The sequence below is a fragment of the Bos javanicus genome, chromosome 22 (assembly GCF_032452875.1).
Source record: "Bos javanicus breed banteng chromosome 22, ARS-OSU_banteng_1.0, whole genome shotgun sequence".
In the NCBI taxonomy this organism is placed as follows: domain Eukaryota; kingdom Metazoa; phylum Chordata; class Mammalia; order Artiodactyla; family Bovidae; genus Bos; species Bos javanicus.
Window position 1 is genome coordinate 21727633 of NC_083889.1, and position 20295 is coordinate 21747927.

The window sequence follows — 20295 nt, forward strand, 5'->3', positions numbered from 1 at the left end:
TGAGTTTATCATACACTCCAAATCTCCCAGATATATTAAATAAGCTTAAGGATGCACTGCCCTTGATACTCTTTGTGAGGAAAATAAAGCTGTCAACTGCAATTCTTGTTGGAGTTCCCAAAAGGTAAATTTTCACACAGCTGATATTCAATATGTGTTAATCTAGTGAACTATCAAACTGTGAAAAGATGAAGGAAATTTACTAAGTGAAAAAAAGTCAATCTGAAAAAGGTACATAGGGTATGATTCTAACTGTTAAAATATGATGTTCTGGAAAAGGCAAAACTGTGGAGACAATAAAAAGATCAATGGCTAGTTGCCAGGGGTTGGGGGAAAGGGAGGGACAAACAGATAAAGCAGAGAGGATTTTTAGGGTGATGAAACTACATGATGTGATAATGATGGATCATATTGTAATACATTGGTTCAAACTCACAGCATGTACGTCAAGAGTGAACCCTAATGGAAACTATACACTTTGGGCAATTGTGGTATGTCAATGTAGTTTTATCAGTTCTAACAAATGTACCCCTCTGGTGGGGATGCTACTAATGGGAGAAGCTGTATGTGTGTAGGAGGTATGGGAATTCTTTATACTTTCTACTCACTTTTGCTGTGAACTTAAAACTGCTCTAAAAAACTGTCTGTTTTTTTTTTTTTTAAAGTCAACAGATCAAGCCTCCCCAGTAGAAATCATCTACATTCCTCTATAAGACCAGATAATATGGATTCTTGCTAGAGCCAACCCAGTATGTCACCTCTCACTGACCTGCTTGAGAATATTCTGTTCTCTCATGAGCTTCTGACGCTCTCTGTTGGGCTTAGAGAAGACCACTTCAAGAACATCTTGACCAGAATTGGTTCCGCCAGTGACAAAGTAAACCAAGTCTTCCAGCAGCTTGGTTACAGATCTTAGGAGGAAAGAAGCAATTAGACATGGGAAGTGTTTGATATTTAACAGAATCAAAACCACCATGAAAGCTTTCAGGCTTAAGGAACCAGTCACACAGACGCAAACCCATTCTTCCCAGTTTCCTTGAAATTGTCAGTTAAGGCCAATTACCAGTAAGAGTGCAACAGAGACAATATTTCACTGTCCAAAAAAGATTATCATTTTCACAAAACAGTAGACATTACATTTTATCTCGGATAATGCAGGAGACCCCGGTTCAATCTCTGGGTAGGAAAGATCCCCTGCAGAAGCAAATGGCAACCCACTCCAGTACTTTTGCCTGGAGAATCCCACGGATAGAGAAGCCTGGCAGCCTACAGTCCAAGGGGTTGCAAAGAGTTGGACACGACTGAGCAACCAACACACAACCTCCACCACTGATATTTAATAAGGTAGTTCCAAAGACCAAGCCAGAGGCAGGAAAACAGAGAAGGAAGGAGATCTTTACTGTTTAGAGACCTTCAGAATAGTGAGAGAAACTATTGAAAACCACAAGTTGAAGCCACTGGTAAGTGCTAAGGCCTGGAGCTCTTCCACAGAGCTCTTCAGAGCACTTCTCTCTCTGCCAGGGATTTTAAAATCCACGGTGGGTGAGAACGAGCATGTGCAGTTCTTGCAGGGAGCCCTCACCTTCTTTCATTCTGGGTGATGGTGCCCTTCTCCAACTTGCCCGCTATGGAGCCCAGCACCTTGCTGGCGTCATTGGCAAAGTCCAGATCCCGAACCTCAGCAGGAGAGACTGGCACTATGGCAAAGGCTTCCTTGTCCTCCTTCACGGGAGAAGTGCCAATCTGAAATGAAAGATGGGTTTGTGGGAGAGTCCACTGCCTGCAATGCAGGAGACTAGCATTCAATCCCTGGGTTGGGAAGATCTCCTGGAGAAGGGCATGGCAACCCAACTCCAGTATTCTTCCCTAGAGAATCCCATGGACAGAGGGGCCTGGCGGGCTACTGTTCATGGAGTTACAAGGAGTAGGACATGACTGAGTGACTAACACTTTAACTTTCTACTAGATTGAGAGGGGAAGATATTACTCAAATGCTGGATTTATAGAACTCTGGGCAACTGAAAAAACTTGGAGCTCTCTTACTGTTAAAATAAAGTGGACACAGAAAAACACCTGAAAAGATGAACCTCAAATTGTCAACAGTTGTTACCTTTAGAGGTTGGTAACGTGAAGAAAATTAAGGCAGGAAATGGGGTAGTACTATGATTTTACAGCTTCATTTGTTACATAAGCATCTGAGATGTTTATAATTTAAAAACATATTCAGTTGCTTCATTTGCTTGGGGCTGGTGCACTGGGATGACCAGAGGGATGGTATGGGGAGGGAGGAGGGAGGAGGGTTCAGGATGGGGAGCACATGTATACCTGTGGTGGATTAATTTCCATATTTGGCAAAACCAATATAATATTGTAAAGTTTAAAAATAAAATAAAAAAAAACATATTCATAGGGAAAAAGCAAATATACAAAATGGTAATTATCAATCTTGAGAGTATTCTAAGGGTAGATGCTACATTGTTCTTTCAACTTTTCTGTATACATGACAATGTTCATGGAAATAGAAGAAAAAATTCCAATAATCTTCCCCGTCACCAAAAAGTATGATGTGAGAGTATCATTTCATTTTTTAAACAGAAAAACCTATGTCTGTGAATATATGCTCCATGATCCTAGAGAAGGTCAGAAAAGAGGGGTAGGCTTCAAGGGGAGAGAAATTAGGGTGGAAGAACTTTCGAGAAATAAAAGTGCATATTTAAATACAAGAAGAAGTAAATAATAAAGACTGGAGGGAACCAACTAGGTACGCGATGCACCTCAAGGCACAAGCAAACATTCCCTCAGCCAAAATCAGCCTCCAGACAGACAAGAAATCCAGACAATTGCTCAACCTTTAGGGCAGAAGCCATGAAATAAAATAAAAGGTTCTAGTTATTTCAAAGCCCTGGCCCTGCTTTAGCCAGGTCCCTTGGAAAGAATTCTTTCATCACATACAGGTTTGTCCACAACCACACTCTTGCCAAAGCAACAACTATTTCAGGGATCCATACGCCCCCGTCTGCCCTCAAAGGAACCCTTTCATCAGGAACCATGAGACCAAGGGAGGCAGCCAAGCTCGTGGACTTACTTTCAGCATCACGGGTTTTTCTTCTTCCTTGTCAATGGGGATGTTTGTGCTGTGAACCCAGGTATTTGTACACAGGTGTCGGAGCCGGACATAGGAGTTTCTAAAGGGAAGAAAAAAGGACTTCAGGGACCGGACTACTGAGGTTCTCCATAGCCACTGGCCTAGAATACATCCTACAAGAATAAAGAAAGGATACCAAAAGGGCTTTCTGCTATATACAGTGGACAACATAAACTTAAGAGGGAAAGGTTCTGGTCCAATGTACATTCGGATGTGTCTACAATTGCACATCATTCACAATGACTCTCACGTAACTGTACTGTGCTGTATTTCGGAATGCAGGCATGTTTCACTCTACTGTATTTTGTTTTCTTGCCCTTCACAGATACTGTGTGTGTGTGTGTGTGTGTGTGTGTTTTCCTTCCAAATTCACAGTTTGTGAATTTGCAAACTCATCATGCAAGTCTGTCGGTTCCATTTTGGCAATGAAGTATTTTTCAATTAAGATATGTACACTGTCTCTTTAAACATAATGCTGTTGCGCACGTCATATATGACTGCACTGGGAAACCCAAGAATTTGTGCGCCTCACTTTACTGTGCTAGCCACTTTATTGCGGGGGTCTGGAGCTGAATCTGCAACATCTGAGGTACGCTGTGTATAAAATTACGTCCCATGAATGACCATCTCAGAACAAACTGAGCACAAGACAGAGTAACAGGAAACATTTACTGAGTATCTACTAGTGCCCATCGTGAGAGATCAAGCAGTAACAGAACTACTCATAGGCATCAATACAGCAAAAAGTGGTGTCATCAAATGTGTGAAAGAAAATAATCTTGTGTGACAGAAAGTCTTTTGAAGCACACAACAAGACAAGATTTCTAACCTCAAAAGTAAAAGATGGATATATCTTATTACATAGTTTAAATTTTACATCTTCCATACAGCAAAATTTAAATTTTTCAAACCCATTGTGAAAAAAATTGAAAGAAAAATGAACTGGGAAAGTAAAAGATTAGTGTATAGAATAAAAGAGTATTCATCCAGATATATAAAGAGATTTTGAGAAACAGTAAGAAAAACAATCATGAATACTGGAAATGAAAATGGAACATGTACACAAACCAATAATTTAATAAAGAAACTTAAGTGACCAATAAACATCCAAGTACATATTCAACTTTCTCAACTAATAAAATTAAAACAATATATCATTTTATTGTATTATATTCCAAAGGTCTGGGAGTTTGGATCTCCCCCAGTGCTTAGAAAGATGAGTTCTACACACTCATGGTAAGAGTGTCAACACCTTAAACTCTGGAAGAGAGTCTGGCACTTTGTATAACATGTGAAACGCATCTATCTTTTCACCTAGGATTCTCATTTTTATATTTCTTCTTTAAGAGAAGGTACTACATGTACCTTTAGCATAGGTACTAAATGAAGCATAAAGATGTTCAACAAAGCATTATTTATAACAGTAAAATCTTCGCGTCTCCTGCATTGGCAGGTGGATTCTTTACCAGCAGCGCCACCTGGGAAGTCCAAAAACTTATGAACTACCCAATGTTTCAGTAATGAAACAGTTAATTATAGTATATAAGACAGAATAGTATACTCTTTAAAATGGTTACAATTGATATTCATTTACTTGGAAATATGAACAGGACATATTGTTCAATGGCAAAAAATGCTACAAATAGCTTATGATTCATTTGTGATAAATAATATACAGGTTATCTGTGTGCCCAGAGACCTGTCTGAAACTACAGAGGAACAAAATATTTCTCGTAGTTATCTCTGAATGGTTAAATTTTATGTGAGTTTTTTTTACTTCCCAGTTGGTTCTCCATGAGATTTTGAAATATTTTAAAAAATATTTTAAAATATTTTTTGTTATTTCTTATACGGTATTTTTTAAATTAATTTTTATTGGCATATAGGTGCTTTACAATGTTTTGTTAGTTTCTGCTGTACAGCAAAGTGAATCAGCCATACACACATATACACACACACACACACACACACACACACACGTATCTCCTCTTTTTTAGATTTCCTTCCCATTTAGGTCACGACAGAGAACTGAGTAGAGTTCCCTGTATTATATAGTAAGTTCTTATTACCTACCTATTTTATACAGAGTAGTGTGTTGTTTCTTTTTACAGTGAGCGTGAATCACTTTACAGTGTTTTTAAATTTTGCTTCTCTTTTAAAGAAGTAATCATGCACTTAAGGGATCCACAGTAGCATTGGTGAGACAAGATGAGTGCACAAGATGCAAATACAAGTAACAGGAGATGTACATTAAAAAGCATTAAAATGGGGAACAGTCAAGGTAAGTACTGAAGGAGTTTTAAAGGAAGACATTAAGGAGGCTTTAGCGAGTCATGGGGAGAAGGCAATGGCACCCCACTCCAGTACTCTTGCCTGGAAAACCCCATGGATGTAGGAGCCTGGGAGGCTACAGTCCATGGGGTCGCTAGAAGTGGGACACGACTGAGCGACTTCACTTTCACTTTTCACTTTCATGCATTGGAGAAGGAAATGGCAACCCACTCCAGTGTTCTTGCCTGGAGAATCCCAGGAACGGGGGAGCCTGGTGGGCTGCCGTCTCTGGGGTCGCACAGAGTCGGACACGACTGAAGCGACTGAGCGGCAGCAGCAGCAGCGAGTCATGGAATATATAGTTTTTTTAATAGGAAACTTAAGTTGGAACTTAAAATACTGGAGGGACCAGAGCGGACAGGGGAGCATGGAAGTGATTTGCATTAAAAAGAATCATAAACGATAGCATTCCAAGTTCCTGGGAAAGAGGCAAGGGGAAGGGCATGTTGAAGCAGTCACATCTCTTCAGTAGACTCTGCCTTTCTTCACTTTAACTATCTCGAACATTACAAGTGATACTGACTTTGAATAGCATGAATATAAATTAAACAACATGCACAAGAAACCTGACAGAGATTTGCATTTTTTCTTCTGAGGAATTCGGATGCATTTTCTTATTCTCAAAGTTTAAGCAAAGCTTGGGTTTAATTGGATGACTGATTTTACATTCTAGAGTTGTATGTTGAAGTTCATGTAAAATACCAAGGACATTCTATCTATTCATTTAAAGTCTCATCCCTAATCATTAGTTCAAAAGCCAGGACAATTTCAAAAGAGCCACAAAGCTGGATGCTCTTCTGATGTTTATTTAATGCATTTCATTTGTGCATACTGCAATTTTATTATCTTGTTTATTACATCCAGGATTTGCCACTATCCCTTTTATTTTGGTTGGAAGGATTCTTTTAACCAATGACCGTCATAAAAAGTTCTTTACTGGTAATATTTCAGGTACTTTCATGTATCTACCCCCAGACTTTCTGATCTTCAAAAAAATAAAATTTAGCACTACTTTAAGATGGCGGGAAATGAGTGTGTACTCCTACAAACAGTTTTTTATGACTGCCTTGAATCAGCGAATAAGAGGCCCTGTTCACTTCTGGCTCTGAGGTTGGTGGCCAAGGGCAAAAACAGATAAAATTTTGGAAAGCTAAGACCACAGGATCAAAACTACTAAGGAACACACTGGTAGACCATGCCAGACACTTTTTCCAGGGAGAACACTAGGCTTCCCTTGCTTAAGAGTTTACAATCAGTCTGTCTATGGACAACTGCCCACAAAGAATGTTTTCCAATAGAGAAACGGTAATGAATCAAGGGGATAGAGAAGCAGGGGTCTAGAGCCAACCAAAGCTGTTTGGCAAGCTGACCTGTTGACCAAGTTCAAATTTCCCCGTCCCATGGGATCATGGGGATTTCCAACCCATCGGGGGATGTGGCCAACTGGCACCTGATTCCTATTCACCAAGGGCATGTCATGAAATATTTGATAGCTATTTTATATCACATGGTTCTGCTCTTTGTTATCCCTTACAAAATAAAATACACAGCAAATAAAATAAAAGTCATTCCCTTGTCTTCCAGGTGCCTAAAAAAATCCACTCAAGAACTTCTGGAATAGAGAATACAACATACAGAAAAGTACTTAACAGAAATGCAATGGGATTCTACAGTCCCTATCTTTATCTAGGTAGGTAGTGAGAAAGGACACGTTACAAAAGTCATCTATCCTACTCCAAACCTAGTATTTTTTTAGTGACTTCAAAATCAATCAAAGACCTAAATGAAAAACAGCACAAGCTATAAAACTCTCAGAAGAAAACATTAGCATCAATCTTTGTGACCTTGTATTAAGCAACAGTTTCTTAAGAAACCAAAATCATTAGCAAGCAAAGGAAAAAGTGTACAAACTAGACTTCACCTAAAAATTAAAAGCTTCTGTGGTTCACAAGACACCATCAAGAAAGTGAAGAAATCTACAGAATGGGAGAAAATACCTGCAAATCATATCTGGTAAGGTGTTTGGAATAAAGAACACTAACACAATAATGAAAAGAGACATAATCCATTTTTAAGTGCAAAAAAATAATGGGCAAAGGATCTTAATAGATATGCCTCCAAAAATGATATATCAATACAAATGGTCAATAAACACATGAAGAAATGAAAAGACTATCTCAACATCATTAGCCATTAGGGAGACTCAAGTCAAAACCACAATGAGATACCACTGCACACTGACTAGGATGGCTCAAATATTAAAAAAAGACAGATAAACAAGCATTGGAGAGAAACAGAGAAACTGGAACCCTCAGACATGGCTCGTGAGAATACAATACCCTAAATGTAAAACTGGAAGTTCCTCAACAGTTTAGACATACAGTTACCACATGACCCAGTAATTCCACTCCTAGGTTCTAGACTCATGAGAAAAGAACATGTATTCACACAATAGCCAGAAAAAGGCAAATAACCCAAATGGCCAACAATTAATAAGTCCATCAATAAAATGTGCCATAACCACACAATGGAATATTATTCAAGAATAAAATGAAATGAATACATGCTACAAAATGATGAATCTTAAAAAAAAAAAACATTAAGTGAAAGAGGTCAGTCACAAAATGCCACAAGTGATTCCATTATATGAAATGTCCAGGACAGGTAGATTAATAGAGACAAAACGTAGCTTAGTCTAAGGCTGGGGAATGGAGGATGGAGAGATGAGAGTGACGGCTAACAGGTACAGGGCTCCTTCTTGCAGCGATGAAATTTTTCTTAAAATCTATTCTGATGATGGCTGCCCAATTCTGCTAATCTAATAAAAATCAATGAATTGAGCACTTTAAGCAGGTGACTTGTATGACACATGAATTGTATCTCAGTATATCTGTTACATTTCTTTAGAAGCAGTCTACATCGGGACAAACTTGGGAGTCCGTGAAGCTTGGGATCTAACAAGAGGACATCTTCAGTTTTCTCCAGATTCTCAAGGCGTTCATGACCCAGCAGAGGGCAGGAGCCAGTGATCATTGTACTGAACGGTAATCAATGGCCTCCCTGTGAGGTTCTCTTCTGTGTGGACACTGTTTCAGTGTATGACTCTGAGAGGGACAGGAACAGGACCCAGTACAAGAGAAGCCTCTCCTCCAGTTCTGACAGCACCCAAGCTGCACTTAACACTTTCACAGCCCAACTCTGGCTGAGCAGTTAAATGGCAATGACACACAGGAATAATCACAGGAATCCTCAGAGAGACAGGCCTTGTGTGCAACCTACCACGGGTCGTGAGACCTCCACTACCCAAGAATGTGTTGAAGAGTCTGAATCGCTAGAACAGCCTTGTCTGTCTTAAATGTTTAAGATTCTGGGCTCTGCGATGGGCCTTGCTTACTTATGATAAGTTGTTTCAATTCTCTGAGCCTCTGTCTTTGCCCTCTAAGAAAGGGCAAATAATACTACTTATCTCACAGGGGTTTTGATGAAAATGAAATTATATATATATATAACATGAGCATTTAGCATTATAAATGGCATGAAGTCACCACTCTAGTGTTAGTCACTATTAATACTTTTGTTGATTTTGTTAAGAGTTTTTTGTTCCATTTATGGTTCAGTTATTTTCCCCTAGAATGCATTTTTATGCAACAAAACTAAGAGTAAAAGTTAATTAAAATAACTGAAGAAGACTGATCTGATCTCTCAATATCACTAATAAAATTTACTACGGACTGAGTGCATTTCAAATGTTCCATTTTCTAGAATTTCTTTTCAAGGGTTTATTCAATTCACCAGGAGATCTCTCACGTTTGGGAAAAGGAGCGAGAGAGTAAGGAAAACTAGAAATATTGAGCTACATGAGCTTAAGGGTTTGGCTTGTTCACCTAAACACAGCATATCTCAGGCAACTACTGAGAACTTAACAACCGATGAGCCATTTTAAAAATAAAAATTACATATCATTTCAATGGGCAATCAGAACAAATCCTATACCAAATCCTGTATGCAAGCTCCAAGAAAGAAGATGATATTCTGGATTCCAAGAAACCCAGTCAGGCAACACAAACTCACTTGCGGTAAGCCTCTTTGGACTCCTACCTCGGGACGAGGCTGTCGCCTCCACGGAGCGTCGTGGGGTCCAGCTCAAAAATGGAGGAGATGTCATTGCCCTCGGGCACAGAGACCAGGGAGTACACCATCTTCTCTTGGGCATTTCGCAACCTGCTTCGGGAGGCATCCTGATCAGGGTCCACCTGGGGAAAAAAAGTCATCAGGTCAAGGATTCTGCACGCCACGCCCTTGCCTCACTACAATCACTGCTCTGTCCACAGGAATGGGGAAGAAGCAGTCGTGAACATCAGCAGTTGTCAGGAGAAGTACCACAGCTTCAGAGCAGTCACCAAAGACGAGAGCTGGCCACCCATGCCAAGAATGTTTACACCCTGCCTCACTGTGTTGCAACAAAAACGCTCAAGCAACATGGCGCTGCAACGCTATATAACTGTCCACGGGCAGAGTGTTCTATGTGGTACATCCTTGGGCAGTGGGTGGGAGGGAGGAGAAACACTTTGAGAAAACTTAGCCTGTGGGTGTGGTTTATGGGTGGTGGTGTTAGCCTCCAGTGAAACCGTCTAGCAAGAAGATGACACAGTTATTTCCCAGGAAAAAAAGAAGCAATGAAATAAATCTGAATCCAAGTGTTTGTAAGCAGTTATCCCCATGTGGCCAAGAAAAATATCTGAGATGTCAGACTAGCCCTGAAAAAGTGCTCCTAATTAATCAATTGCCAAGGACCATTTGGGGGAAAAGGGGCCTCTCCTGCTACGTGTGGGATATGGCAGAGACTGAAGACAATCTCTGACAATGAAGGCTGATGAACAACAATGAAAGCTTTCCCACAAAACTGTAAAGATGCAACCAGTCTCCGAAGCCCATCTGCCGAAGAAGACTGCAGTAGTGTGCCGAGCCTGGTGTCTACTCTGACAGGCTTCACGAGGCCGCGCTCTGCCCTGTGACTCTGCACCAGATTATTTTTGAAGTTTAACCTCCTTGCAAGATGACAGTATCCACCTGCATCTACTAGGAAAACCACATTTCCCTTGTCTCCGTCTTGCTTTGCTTGGGCTGAGGCCCTGCTTCCTCTCCAAACGGAATGGAGAAAAGAAAAGCAAATCTAACAGGCAAAGGAGAGAGCGTGAGAGAATTTCATTCCATGGGGCCTGAGTTCTAGGATTCTGGGCAAGTCTGCTTTTTCAGTCCATCAGAGGCATCAACCTTTGCCTGTTTAAAAAAAAAGGGAAGGAAAGAAAGAAGGGAAGGAGGGATACAGGAATGAATTAAGAAAGAAAGGAAAGAAAGAAAAGAAAATGCAAACAGCTCTTCTAATATCACACATCTCTGTCTTCCCCCGCTCACGCCCTATTGTTGTTGTTGAGTCGCTCAGTCATGTCTGATTCTTCGTGACCCCATGGACTGTATCCCACCAGGTTCCTCTGGCCATGGAATTCTCCAGGCAAGAATACTGGAGTGGGTTGTCATTTCCTTCTCCAGGGACTCTTTCAGACCGAGGAATTGAACTCGAGTCTCCAGCACTGGCAGGTGGATTCTTTACCACTGACATATCTGGGAAGCCCTCACGCCCTGTACCTCTATCTGAACAACCACTCCCCCGAGTGGTTCTTCTATCTACACCCACACAAACATCAGCTGGAGGACACCAGAGCATCTCCCCGAGCTCCACTCACGAGAAATCACTTTGAATGGAATCTGTCCTCTTCAAACCAGTGCTGCACACACCACTCTCAGAAAAAACCCTGACCTGGTTCCAGTGTGCGACATGGGGCTCAGCTACAGGCTGGCAGTTAATCTCCAGACTGGCCACACATCCAGAGAAAAAGGACAGCAGCACTGAGTCCACAGCCCGTGGCCTGTGACTCAGCCACGCGTCCCGTGCTTGCTGTGTGCAGTCAGTGTGTGCCACCTAGTGGGAGCAGAGGCACATGTGCACAAGGCCGTCAGCCCACAGCTATCCTCGAGGAGTACTTTCTGTCCCTGTGCATCAAGTCCATGGCTCAAAGGCCACTGGATTCAGAAAGAAGAGAACCACAAAGCTGAGTGCAGTCCCAGGTAAGACCACGGGTTTGGGATGCCAGTCTCAGGAAATACATGATCAATAAGCAGAATGAGAAGCTTCTTCTTCCCAACTGCCAAGGGTCCCAGCCAAGAAGAGGGTGAAGGGTGAAGGACCCTCCCGACTGGACACCATCCCCTCCAGAGGCAGGAGCTCATAGGTGAACCGTGAGCTTTCTGGCACCCCACCTCCACGAGGACTCCCACTCATGCAACAACCTGAGCAGCTAGAGCAACACAGTCCAGATCTGCAGCCAGGCCCGTTGCCACATCATGCTGCCCTGGCACAGAGAAACACGAAAGAGGAGACAGCTGACTGCACTTCCAGAGACCCAAGGCATGTGGCCAGTGAGGACCACTTCCTGCTTCCTCACGCATCAAATGAAGATGGAAGGATCTGCTCTACCTCCTTCATGGAGCTGCTGGGCAGCCCAGACAAACTGGTGGGGAAAAGGCACTGAAAACAGTTATTATCCTCTGCAACTCACAGATATGCCAAGTGTTTACTAGGGGCCAGGCACTTCATCTGCAGAGCATCTCACTCCATCCTTACAACAAGCATATTGTCCGCACATACAGATAAGGGAAGTCGGTCTCAAAGAGGGAATGGAACTTGTCCAGAACCATACAGCGCACAAGCAGTGCATCCTGGAATGGGAAATGGCAACCCACTCCAGTATTCTTGTCTGGAAAACTCGAAGGACAGAGGCGCCTGGAGGGCTACAGCCTAAGAGGTTGCAAAGAGTTGGACATGACTGAGCATGCACACTGCTATTTAAACCCAAGTCTGGGACTTCCCTGATGGTCCAATGGTTAAGAATCCACCTGCCAATGGAGGGGACATGGGTTCCTTCCCAGGTCTGGGAAGATCCCAAATGCCGCGGAGTAACTAAACCTGTGCACCACAACTGCTCAGCCTGTGCTCTAGAGCCTTGGAACTGAAACTACTGAAGTCTGCACGCCTTGGAGCCCGTGCTGCACGAGAGGACGCACTGCAATGAGAAATCTGCACACCACATCAGAGAAAACCCACACGCAGCAACAAAGACCCAGTCAAGCCAGACAAATAAACAAAATAAAAATGAATAAACCCAAGTCTGTCTCTCTCTTCGCCCTACTTTCAATCACTCTGCTCTTCCTCCTACACTACACACATGCCTGTCTTTCCCACACACACGAACAGGCTGGGAGAGCAGTCCTGTTCCCCACAGCGCTCAAGGTTCACTCGGACATCAGCTCACACTTAAATAAGCCACAGGTCCCCCTCAAAGTCACCTCCAAGGGGAGTCTGACTCTGTGCAGCCTCAGATAGTGGCACCAAGACCCAGGGAAGCGAGTGACCCAATGACCATCTTGACTCTCAAAATAAGAAAGGTGCTAGGATGAATTATCTTCTGAAAACTGAGGCCCCTTCCAGTCCAAGTGCTGAACAGTGATTGGTGAGGACAATACAGGGATGATGGGCAGAGACTGCCCTGAGCGGGGGTGGAGAGCACGACTGGACCGGTGTTTTTTTTTCAGCTCACAGCAGTTGTAGAAGGTCAGCTTTCCAAATGGGCTTCAGTAGTGACAGTAAAGTGCATGAACAGAAGGAACAGGGCCCTCCAGTGCTCCCACAAGGAGTGGAAAGAGAAGATGAACTCCACCAGCAAGTCCAGGAACTAAGGGCAGGAATTCTGTCTGAGAACTCCTCTGCATTTCTTAAAAGCTAACCTCTGCTCAAATTTAACTAGAAAGTTCATGGCTTCCTGCAGAATTCACAACACTTTCGAAGACAACTACATTATGTGTTATCTCCACCTCAGTCCCTTCATTAATGTACAATGTTGATATCCAATTTTTTCAAAATTGTACTAAAAGATAATACCCTTAATACCCCTACCATATTCATCATCAAGATGATCACATGGACACACAATGTCAAAAAGAGCAGCAACTATTTGGTTTTGGTTCTGTTTTGTTCATCTTAGACCAGAATGAAGCACTCCACAAGAGAACTCCATGACTAACACCCACCATTTCCCTGTAACACAACCACTGCCCTCTGCACACTGTGGACACCAAAACCCCCAAGTCCCTCCATATCAGGATTGGCAATAAGGCCTCCAAAGAAAGATCCAGCTTAAAGATCCAGCATTAAAATTCTAAATCACGTAACAAGATCTATTTCTGACTTTGCAAAGAGGACAGAGAGTTAGACCACTGAGTGCCTAACCAGAGGTAAAGCCTCACGTGTTACTTCCACAGTCCAAACAACAGTGTCCACCCTACATGCTCATTCCTTGAAGAAATCTTGATGAGTCATAGCTTCAGGTCAACAGCAACAGAACATTCATGTATAAAAGGCTGGCTCTACAGAGACCATCACTGTGTCCAACCTAGCAGTATTCCAAGAGATACCTTGAACTTCTGCAACTTAAGACATGGAAACCCCGAGTAAGCACACAGAAAGAGTATCACGACCAACAGTCTCTTGGACCAATCAGGACACAAGGGGACATGGCTGCCCGCAAGGGAAGCACAGAACAAGACCCTCTTTTAGGGCAGTGGAGGTCTCCCCTTCCCCAGCACTTAGTGATCACAGGGGCAGCTTCTTACATCGGGTTCCAGAGCATATGGCCTCACCCTACCAGACGAAGACGAGAAGGCTCTTGCCCATACTTACTGAGGGCTGAAACTCCAGGCATTCTTCCTCAAAGTCAGGGTCTACCTGATGAAAAAGAATCATTAGGAAATTAAAACATCCATTGCTTTCTCAAGGACTCGGCCCCGCTTGCAGGAGACATCAAGGCCTGCGAACATCTTTGGATAGCTAAGAACCTGTCCCTTCCCTCTGTTCACGAAACCAGCATGCCACAACAACAACACACGTTACATGAGTACAACACACACGGAACAACAGTCTACCAGTAACTGACAGATGGCTCTCAAGTGTAGACAGAGGAACACAGAGAATCCACTAGCAAAGCAACAGTTAAAAGCCTGAAATAAATAAAAGATCAGTATCCAGTCATTGATAATCCTGCTTATTTCAAGTTAGAAATTAAAAAAAAATGGTCTGGCTTTCAGCAAGAGTTACATTCACCCCAGAACATAACAGATAATGCAACAACCAGTGACCTCTGGCAAACCATGTCATCAACATTTCTCAGAGCTGGTTAGCTGGGCCCACTTTCTATGGCTCCATTATAAATTTCAACTTAGTCTTGATCTTCGGCTCTTCAGTATATCAAAAATCATTGGTTCACACAAGTATCAGGCATCCCAGAGGGTTTGGCACATTTAGATTGAGGTCAGCTGCCACAGTCTGATGCCCACACATCACCTTGCAAATCTCTGAGCAGTCTCACCAGTGGTGCCAGCCAACAGCAGGTGTCTTTTGATGTACGGCTAGAATCTGGTATGAATATGCATCGTACATCTTCCAGCAAATCAGAGTAAAGTGCAACAGCTGTCACACAGTAAGATGACTCCTTAATTTAATACAAAAATTAAAAGGAAATTTCCTCCCATGCTTCAGCACTGAGTCTTGCTTTCCTCACATATCCTTCATGGGCATTTAAAACACACTTCCTTGATGTTTTACATTTCTGTAAGTAAAGGATCTTGGCGAATCCACTGATCCTGTGAGTAAGCAAGCTCTATAAAGTCAAGTAATTCTTTATGTGTTTTAATGCGTCTAGCTTTACATACCATGTTGCACTACAGCCGAGTCTTGGTCATTTACCTTAGGATTGGGGTTGGTAAACAATAAGATGTGGGGAGAGTAGTATGCAAGAGCAAAATTGAAAGATAATCCTAAAGCCCAGATTAGTGTGATTTTTTTTTTTTAAGATCTATTCTCTTAGCCACCTTCAAATACATCTCACCCTTGAACAAGGCTGAAGTTAATGGGTATATAATTTATAGTTGGCCCTCCAAATTTGGTAGCTCAGACAGTAAAGAATCTGCCTGCAATGCAGGAGACCCGGCTTCAATCCCTGGGTCAGGCAGATCCCCTGGAGATGAGAATGGCAACCCATTCCAGTATTCTTGCCTGGAGATTTCCATCAACAGACCACAGTGTTGCGAAGAATTGGACTCAACTGAATGATTAACATTTTCACTTTCTCCAAATTTGCGATTCCTCCACATCTGCAGTTCTTCTGCATTCTCAAATTCTACCAGCCACAGACTGGTTTAGTTATGCAGCATTTACTATTGAAGAATGTGCTCAGTCGCTCAGTCATGTCCGACTCTTTGTGACTCCATGGACCATAGCCCACCAGGCTCCTCTGTCCACGGAATTTTCCAGGCAATACTGGAATGGGCTGCCATAACCACAGGTAACTGGACCTGTACAGTTCAAATCCACATCATTCAAGAGCCAAATATAAACAATACAGTATTATTAACTATAGTCAGCATGCTGGACATGACATTCTCATGACAGCATTGTTTTCTAACTGACTTTCTCCCCACATCTTGATCAGAATCCCTGTCAAATGTTAAAATGTGTTCATTATTTTTGCTTCTTGTTCATAAGTAGGGAAACGAGGTGGAAGGAAACAGAGAAACAGAAGGAAAAGCTAGGTAACAGAGCAGCACCCTAAGCCTCTAACTACCCAATGGCTACAGGTAAGTGAGGAAAGAGAAGTGCATTACCATGGAAAGAGAAAAATCACAGGGCTGCCACTTACCTCTGCTGCTAAGTAATGCCCGGTAGCAAGATGCTTGAAACGGAAGAGGCTGTTCCAGTACCCTGCTCCACCCCGACATGGGTCATGTTGGACCACCTGCAAGAAGAGAAATGATTAATAGGAGTAGAAGCAATGTCAACCCATATAAGGATGACACTGAATCTGAAATATCACACAGAAGTCATAGTTCAGAAGTGATGTTTACTAGCTGACAAACAATCATTATCTTCCAATAAAACTGCTCCAAGGATCTCATGTAATTTTAAGTAATGTTTCTCCAAAGGAGAAGTAGAGTCCCCTAATTAACATGAAATGGTTGTAAAACAAAGTTCAATTGGTTTTCAGATTATCTGCCTTAATCATAAGGAAGAAGCTAAGATTCTGGACTTCATCCACAAAAGGTAAAACAAACAAAAATGAGCCTCATGAAAACCTGTAACAGCAACCTATCTATGCCCTCGTGCCTTGTGGCACATGCCCAAGTCTGTGCTCTGAAGCCAGACACTCACAGTGCCTGGAACAAGTTACTACAACAATAGATGTAACTGGCATCTGCTCAGGATGGAATACTGGCAACGGTAGTTGGTGCCATAATCAGACACGACACACAGTACAGGGACTTGCCACAGACAATGAGAAAACTGCATAAAACAGACAAAACAGCTGGGTACTGATGCTGGATGACACAGAGTTCACAACTGTGCTCTCTGAGGAAAGGGAAAGAAGGTGATCTTCATGACCGCTCCAGTTTCCGGCTGGGAGGTCCTCTTCGGATGGAAGCATCAGGAAGGAGAACTCTCACAGAGCGCTCCAGTCTCAGTGGGTTGAGTAGATACATCAGAATTCAAGGAGACTGAGGGGAGAATACAGAGCTCCCCAGAAAGAAACTTCAGAAATCTGCACGGGGCCTCCTACAGTCTTTGGTTGAACATCAAGCTGCATGTGTGTACAGCAAGACTCTTCCCCTCCCCACCCAAGGCCTAAAATAAAATGAGAGGGAAGTGGTAAGCTCAACAATCTGGGAGATGACATTTGGCTAGAAGGTTTCTGACCTACCCAGCTAGAGGAGTGACTAGTTGAACACCTGGGGCGTTCAGTCTAGACAATGATAGGGTCATATCTTAGGAGCTGGGCTAGCACAGCCCCCAAAACAAATGCTACAGTACACGTGACCTAATGAAGCTTTGCAACAAACCTCCAAAGGATCAAAGCGATCCAGAACTTTCTTTGTCTGACAAAACAAAAGTCAATACTCTTTAAAGGAAAGCAACAGAATCTGGATTCTCAACACAGTGACATCACAATGCGTGGCATATTATCATAAAGCAGTGGACAGGCAAGAATCAGAAAAATGTGACCCTTCAGACAGTATCAAAGGATCCAGTCTGTCCATGGGGGTTGGTGGGGGCTGGAAAAACACGTGAGAAATAGTAACCCTCAAATTTCCCATTTTGATACATATGCACAGATCTCAAGAAACTCAATGACTTCAAAGTAGCATAAATACATACACACTCACACAATCATTAAGACACATAATAAGATAAATATAAACCAGAAATAAAAAGAAAATTTTTTAAGTAGATAGGGGAAAAAAAACTAGGGCTTTTTTTTTTTTTTTAAGTAGCTAAGAGGCAGAAAGCTATGGCTTCCCTGATAGCTCAGTTAGTAAGGAATCCCTCTCCAATGTGGGAGACCTGGGTTCAGTCCTTGGGTTGGGAAGATTCCCTGGAGAAGGGAAAGGCTACCCACTCCAGTATTCTGGCCTGGAGAATTCCATGGACTGTACAGTCCACGGGGGTCACAAAGAGTCAGACACGACTGAGAAACTTTCACTTTCAGGGGGAAAAAAAGACAAAAAAGGGAAAAAAGAAGAAAAGAAAACCAGTGAATTCACATCAGGAAATAATGCATGCAAGACAACAATGGATTAGCATCTTCAAGTATGAAAAGAGAAAACTGTTTACATAAAATTTCATGGTCAACAAAAATACCTTTTGTGAATGAAGGCTGTATGAAGAAATCAGAATCTTTAATACACTGCAGTTTGGAACACACAATAGTGCCAACAAGATAGAGCAGCCCGTCCTCAAAAGGTTAAACGAAGTTACCATATGCCCCACAATCCCACCCCAGAGAGAACTGAGACTCCTCACAGAAGCTTGTACATGAATGTTCACAGCAGCAGTGTTCACAACAGCCCAAAAGAACAAATAATCCAAATGCCAATGAAAAATAAAATAGGGTAAATACAGCATATCCATACAATGGAATATTGTTTGACATAAAAGGAAATTAAATATGGATATGCAGGGCAATATGGATGAACTCTGAAAACGATATGCTACGTAAAAGAAGTCAGATACAAAGGACCACATATTGTAGGATACCATGTATATGAAATGTTCAACACGGGCAAATCTATAGAGATAGAAAGTGGAGCAGTGGTCACCAGAGGTGGGGAGGGGGCAAGTCTGAAGAGAAATGAGGTGTGATTGCTAGGAGTCCAGGGCTTCTTTTGGATCTACTAAAAACCATGGAGAACTATACACTTTAAATTTGGGAACTGTGTGATGTATGAGTTGTATCTCCGTGCAGCTTTTATTTCAAAAAAGGAAAAATGTATATTTTTTAAAATCAAGGTGAAATAAAGGGATCTTCACAAATATAAAGCTATTTTCTTATTTTCAAATGAGAGCTGAGAGAATTGGCCAGTGGTGGACCTGCCCTACAAGAAATGATAAAGAAGTTCTTTAGGCTGAAGGAAAATGATTCCAGATGAAAACTCAATTTATACCAAGGAATGAAGTGCTGGAGAGGATAACTATGTGGATGAAAGTCGTTCAGTCATGTCTGACTCTTTGCGACCCCAGGGACTATACAGTCCACGGAATTCTCTAGGTCAGAATACGGGAGTGTGTAGCCTTTCCCTTCTCCAGGGCATCTTCCCAACCCAGGGATTGAACCCAGGTCTCCAGGCGGATTCATTATCAGCTGAGCCACAAGGGAAGTCCAACTATGTAGATAAAAGACTCCTAATCTCTCATTTTCCCATGTTTTTAGCATACAAATGACTCCTTAAACAAGGCAAAGTAAGTAAAAATGCAGTATTGAGTTTATAGCATATATATATATATATATATATATATATATATATATATATATAGTGGTAAACAGAGAAGGCAATGGCACCCCACTCCAGTACTCTTGCCTGGAAAATCCCACGGGTGGAGGAGCCTGGTGGGCTGCAGTCCATGGGGTCGCTAAGAGTCGGACACGACTGAGCAACTTCACTTTCACTTTGCACTTGCATGCATTGGAGAAGGAAATGGCAACCCACTCCAGTGTTCTTGCCTGGAGAATCCCAGGGACAGGGGAGCCTGGTGGGCTGCTGTCTAGGGGGTCGCACAGAGTCGGACACGACTGAAGCGGCTTGGCAGCATATAGGGGTAAAACACAAGAGAATAACACCAAAAGGACGGGAAGGGAGAAAGAAGTAGAGTTGACCCTTTAACAATACTGGTTTGAATTGCATGGGTCCACTTACACATGGGTTTTTCAATATTAAATATTACAGTTCTCCATGGTTGGATGAATTCACGATACAGAGGAACCAGGAATACAGAGGGCCGACTATCAGTTGTACACAGATTTTCAGCCATGCAGAGGGCAAGTGTCCCTGACTCCCACATTGTTCAAGAGTCAACTGTATGCTACTGTAAAGTTCTTACTTCACACGGGAAAAGATTAACACTATGTAAAACTGACAGGGAATATGCCGAAGATGTATAATGAAAATCCTAAACCATGATGAGAAATATAAAACACATGGTGTTGTCTTCCTTCTTTTATTTTGAAGGGGCTCTTTTGTTTCTAAAATCTTCAAGAAAAAAATAAAAAAGGAATAAATTCAGTGTTTCCCTAGGCTATTCAGAAGGAAAATTGGCAGGAAAAGGTTTTTGGGGGGAGTAAAAATTAAGACAGTTGTTTCTTATCAGAAGAAAAAATATA

The 20295-nt window shown here is 42.2% G+C and overlaps 1 protein-coding gene across 7 annotated transcripts in view; it reads right to left on the minus strand.

The window, feature by feature from the left end:
• The window catches only part of ITPR1 (inositol 1,4,5-trisphosphate receptor type 1), a 352886-nt gene that overhangs the window by 185351 nt on the left and 147240 nt on the right, over nucleotides 1-20295 (minus strand). For 4 of the 7 annotated variants that reach the window (XM_061396356.1, XM_061396353.1, XM_061396355.1 and 1 more), the window contains exons 11-16: nucleotides 16285-16380; nucleotides 14271-14315; nucleotides 9575-9729; nucleotides 3086-3185; nucleotides 1583-1743; nucleotides 770-911 (exon numbers count right to left, since the gene is read on the minus strand). In XM_061396356.1, the coding sequence (XP_061252340.1) occupies nucleotides 770-911; nucleotides 1583-1743; nucleotides 3086-3185; nucleotides 9575-9729; nucleotides 14271-14315; nucleotides 16285-16380 (699 nt within the window). The remainder of the gene's footprint in view (nucleotides 1-769; nucleotides 912-1582; nucleotides 1744-3085; nucleotides 3186-9574; nucleotides 9730-14270; nucleotides 14316-16284; nucleotides 16381-20295) is intronic. The other 3 variants (XM_061396358.1, XM_061396357.1, XM_061396360.1) reach the window with 1 other exon arrangement.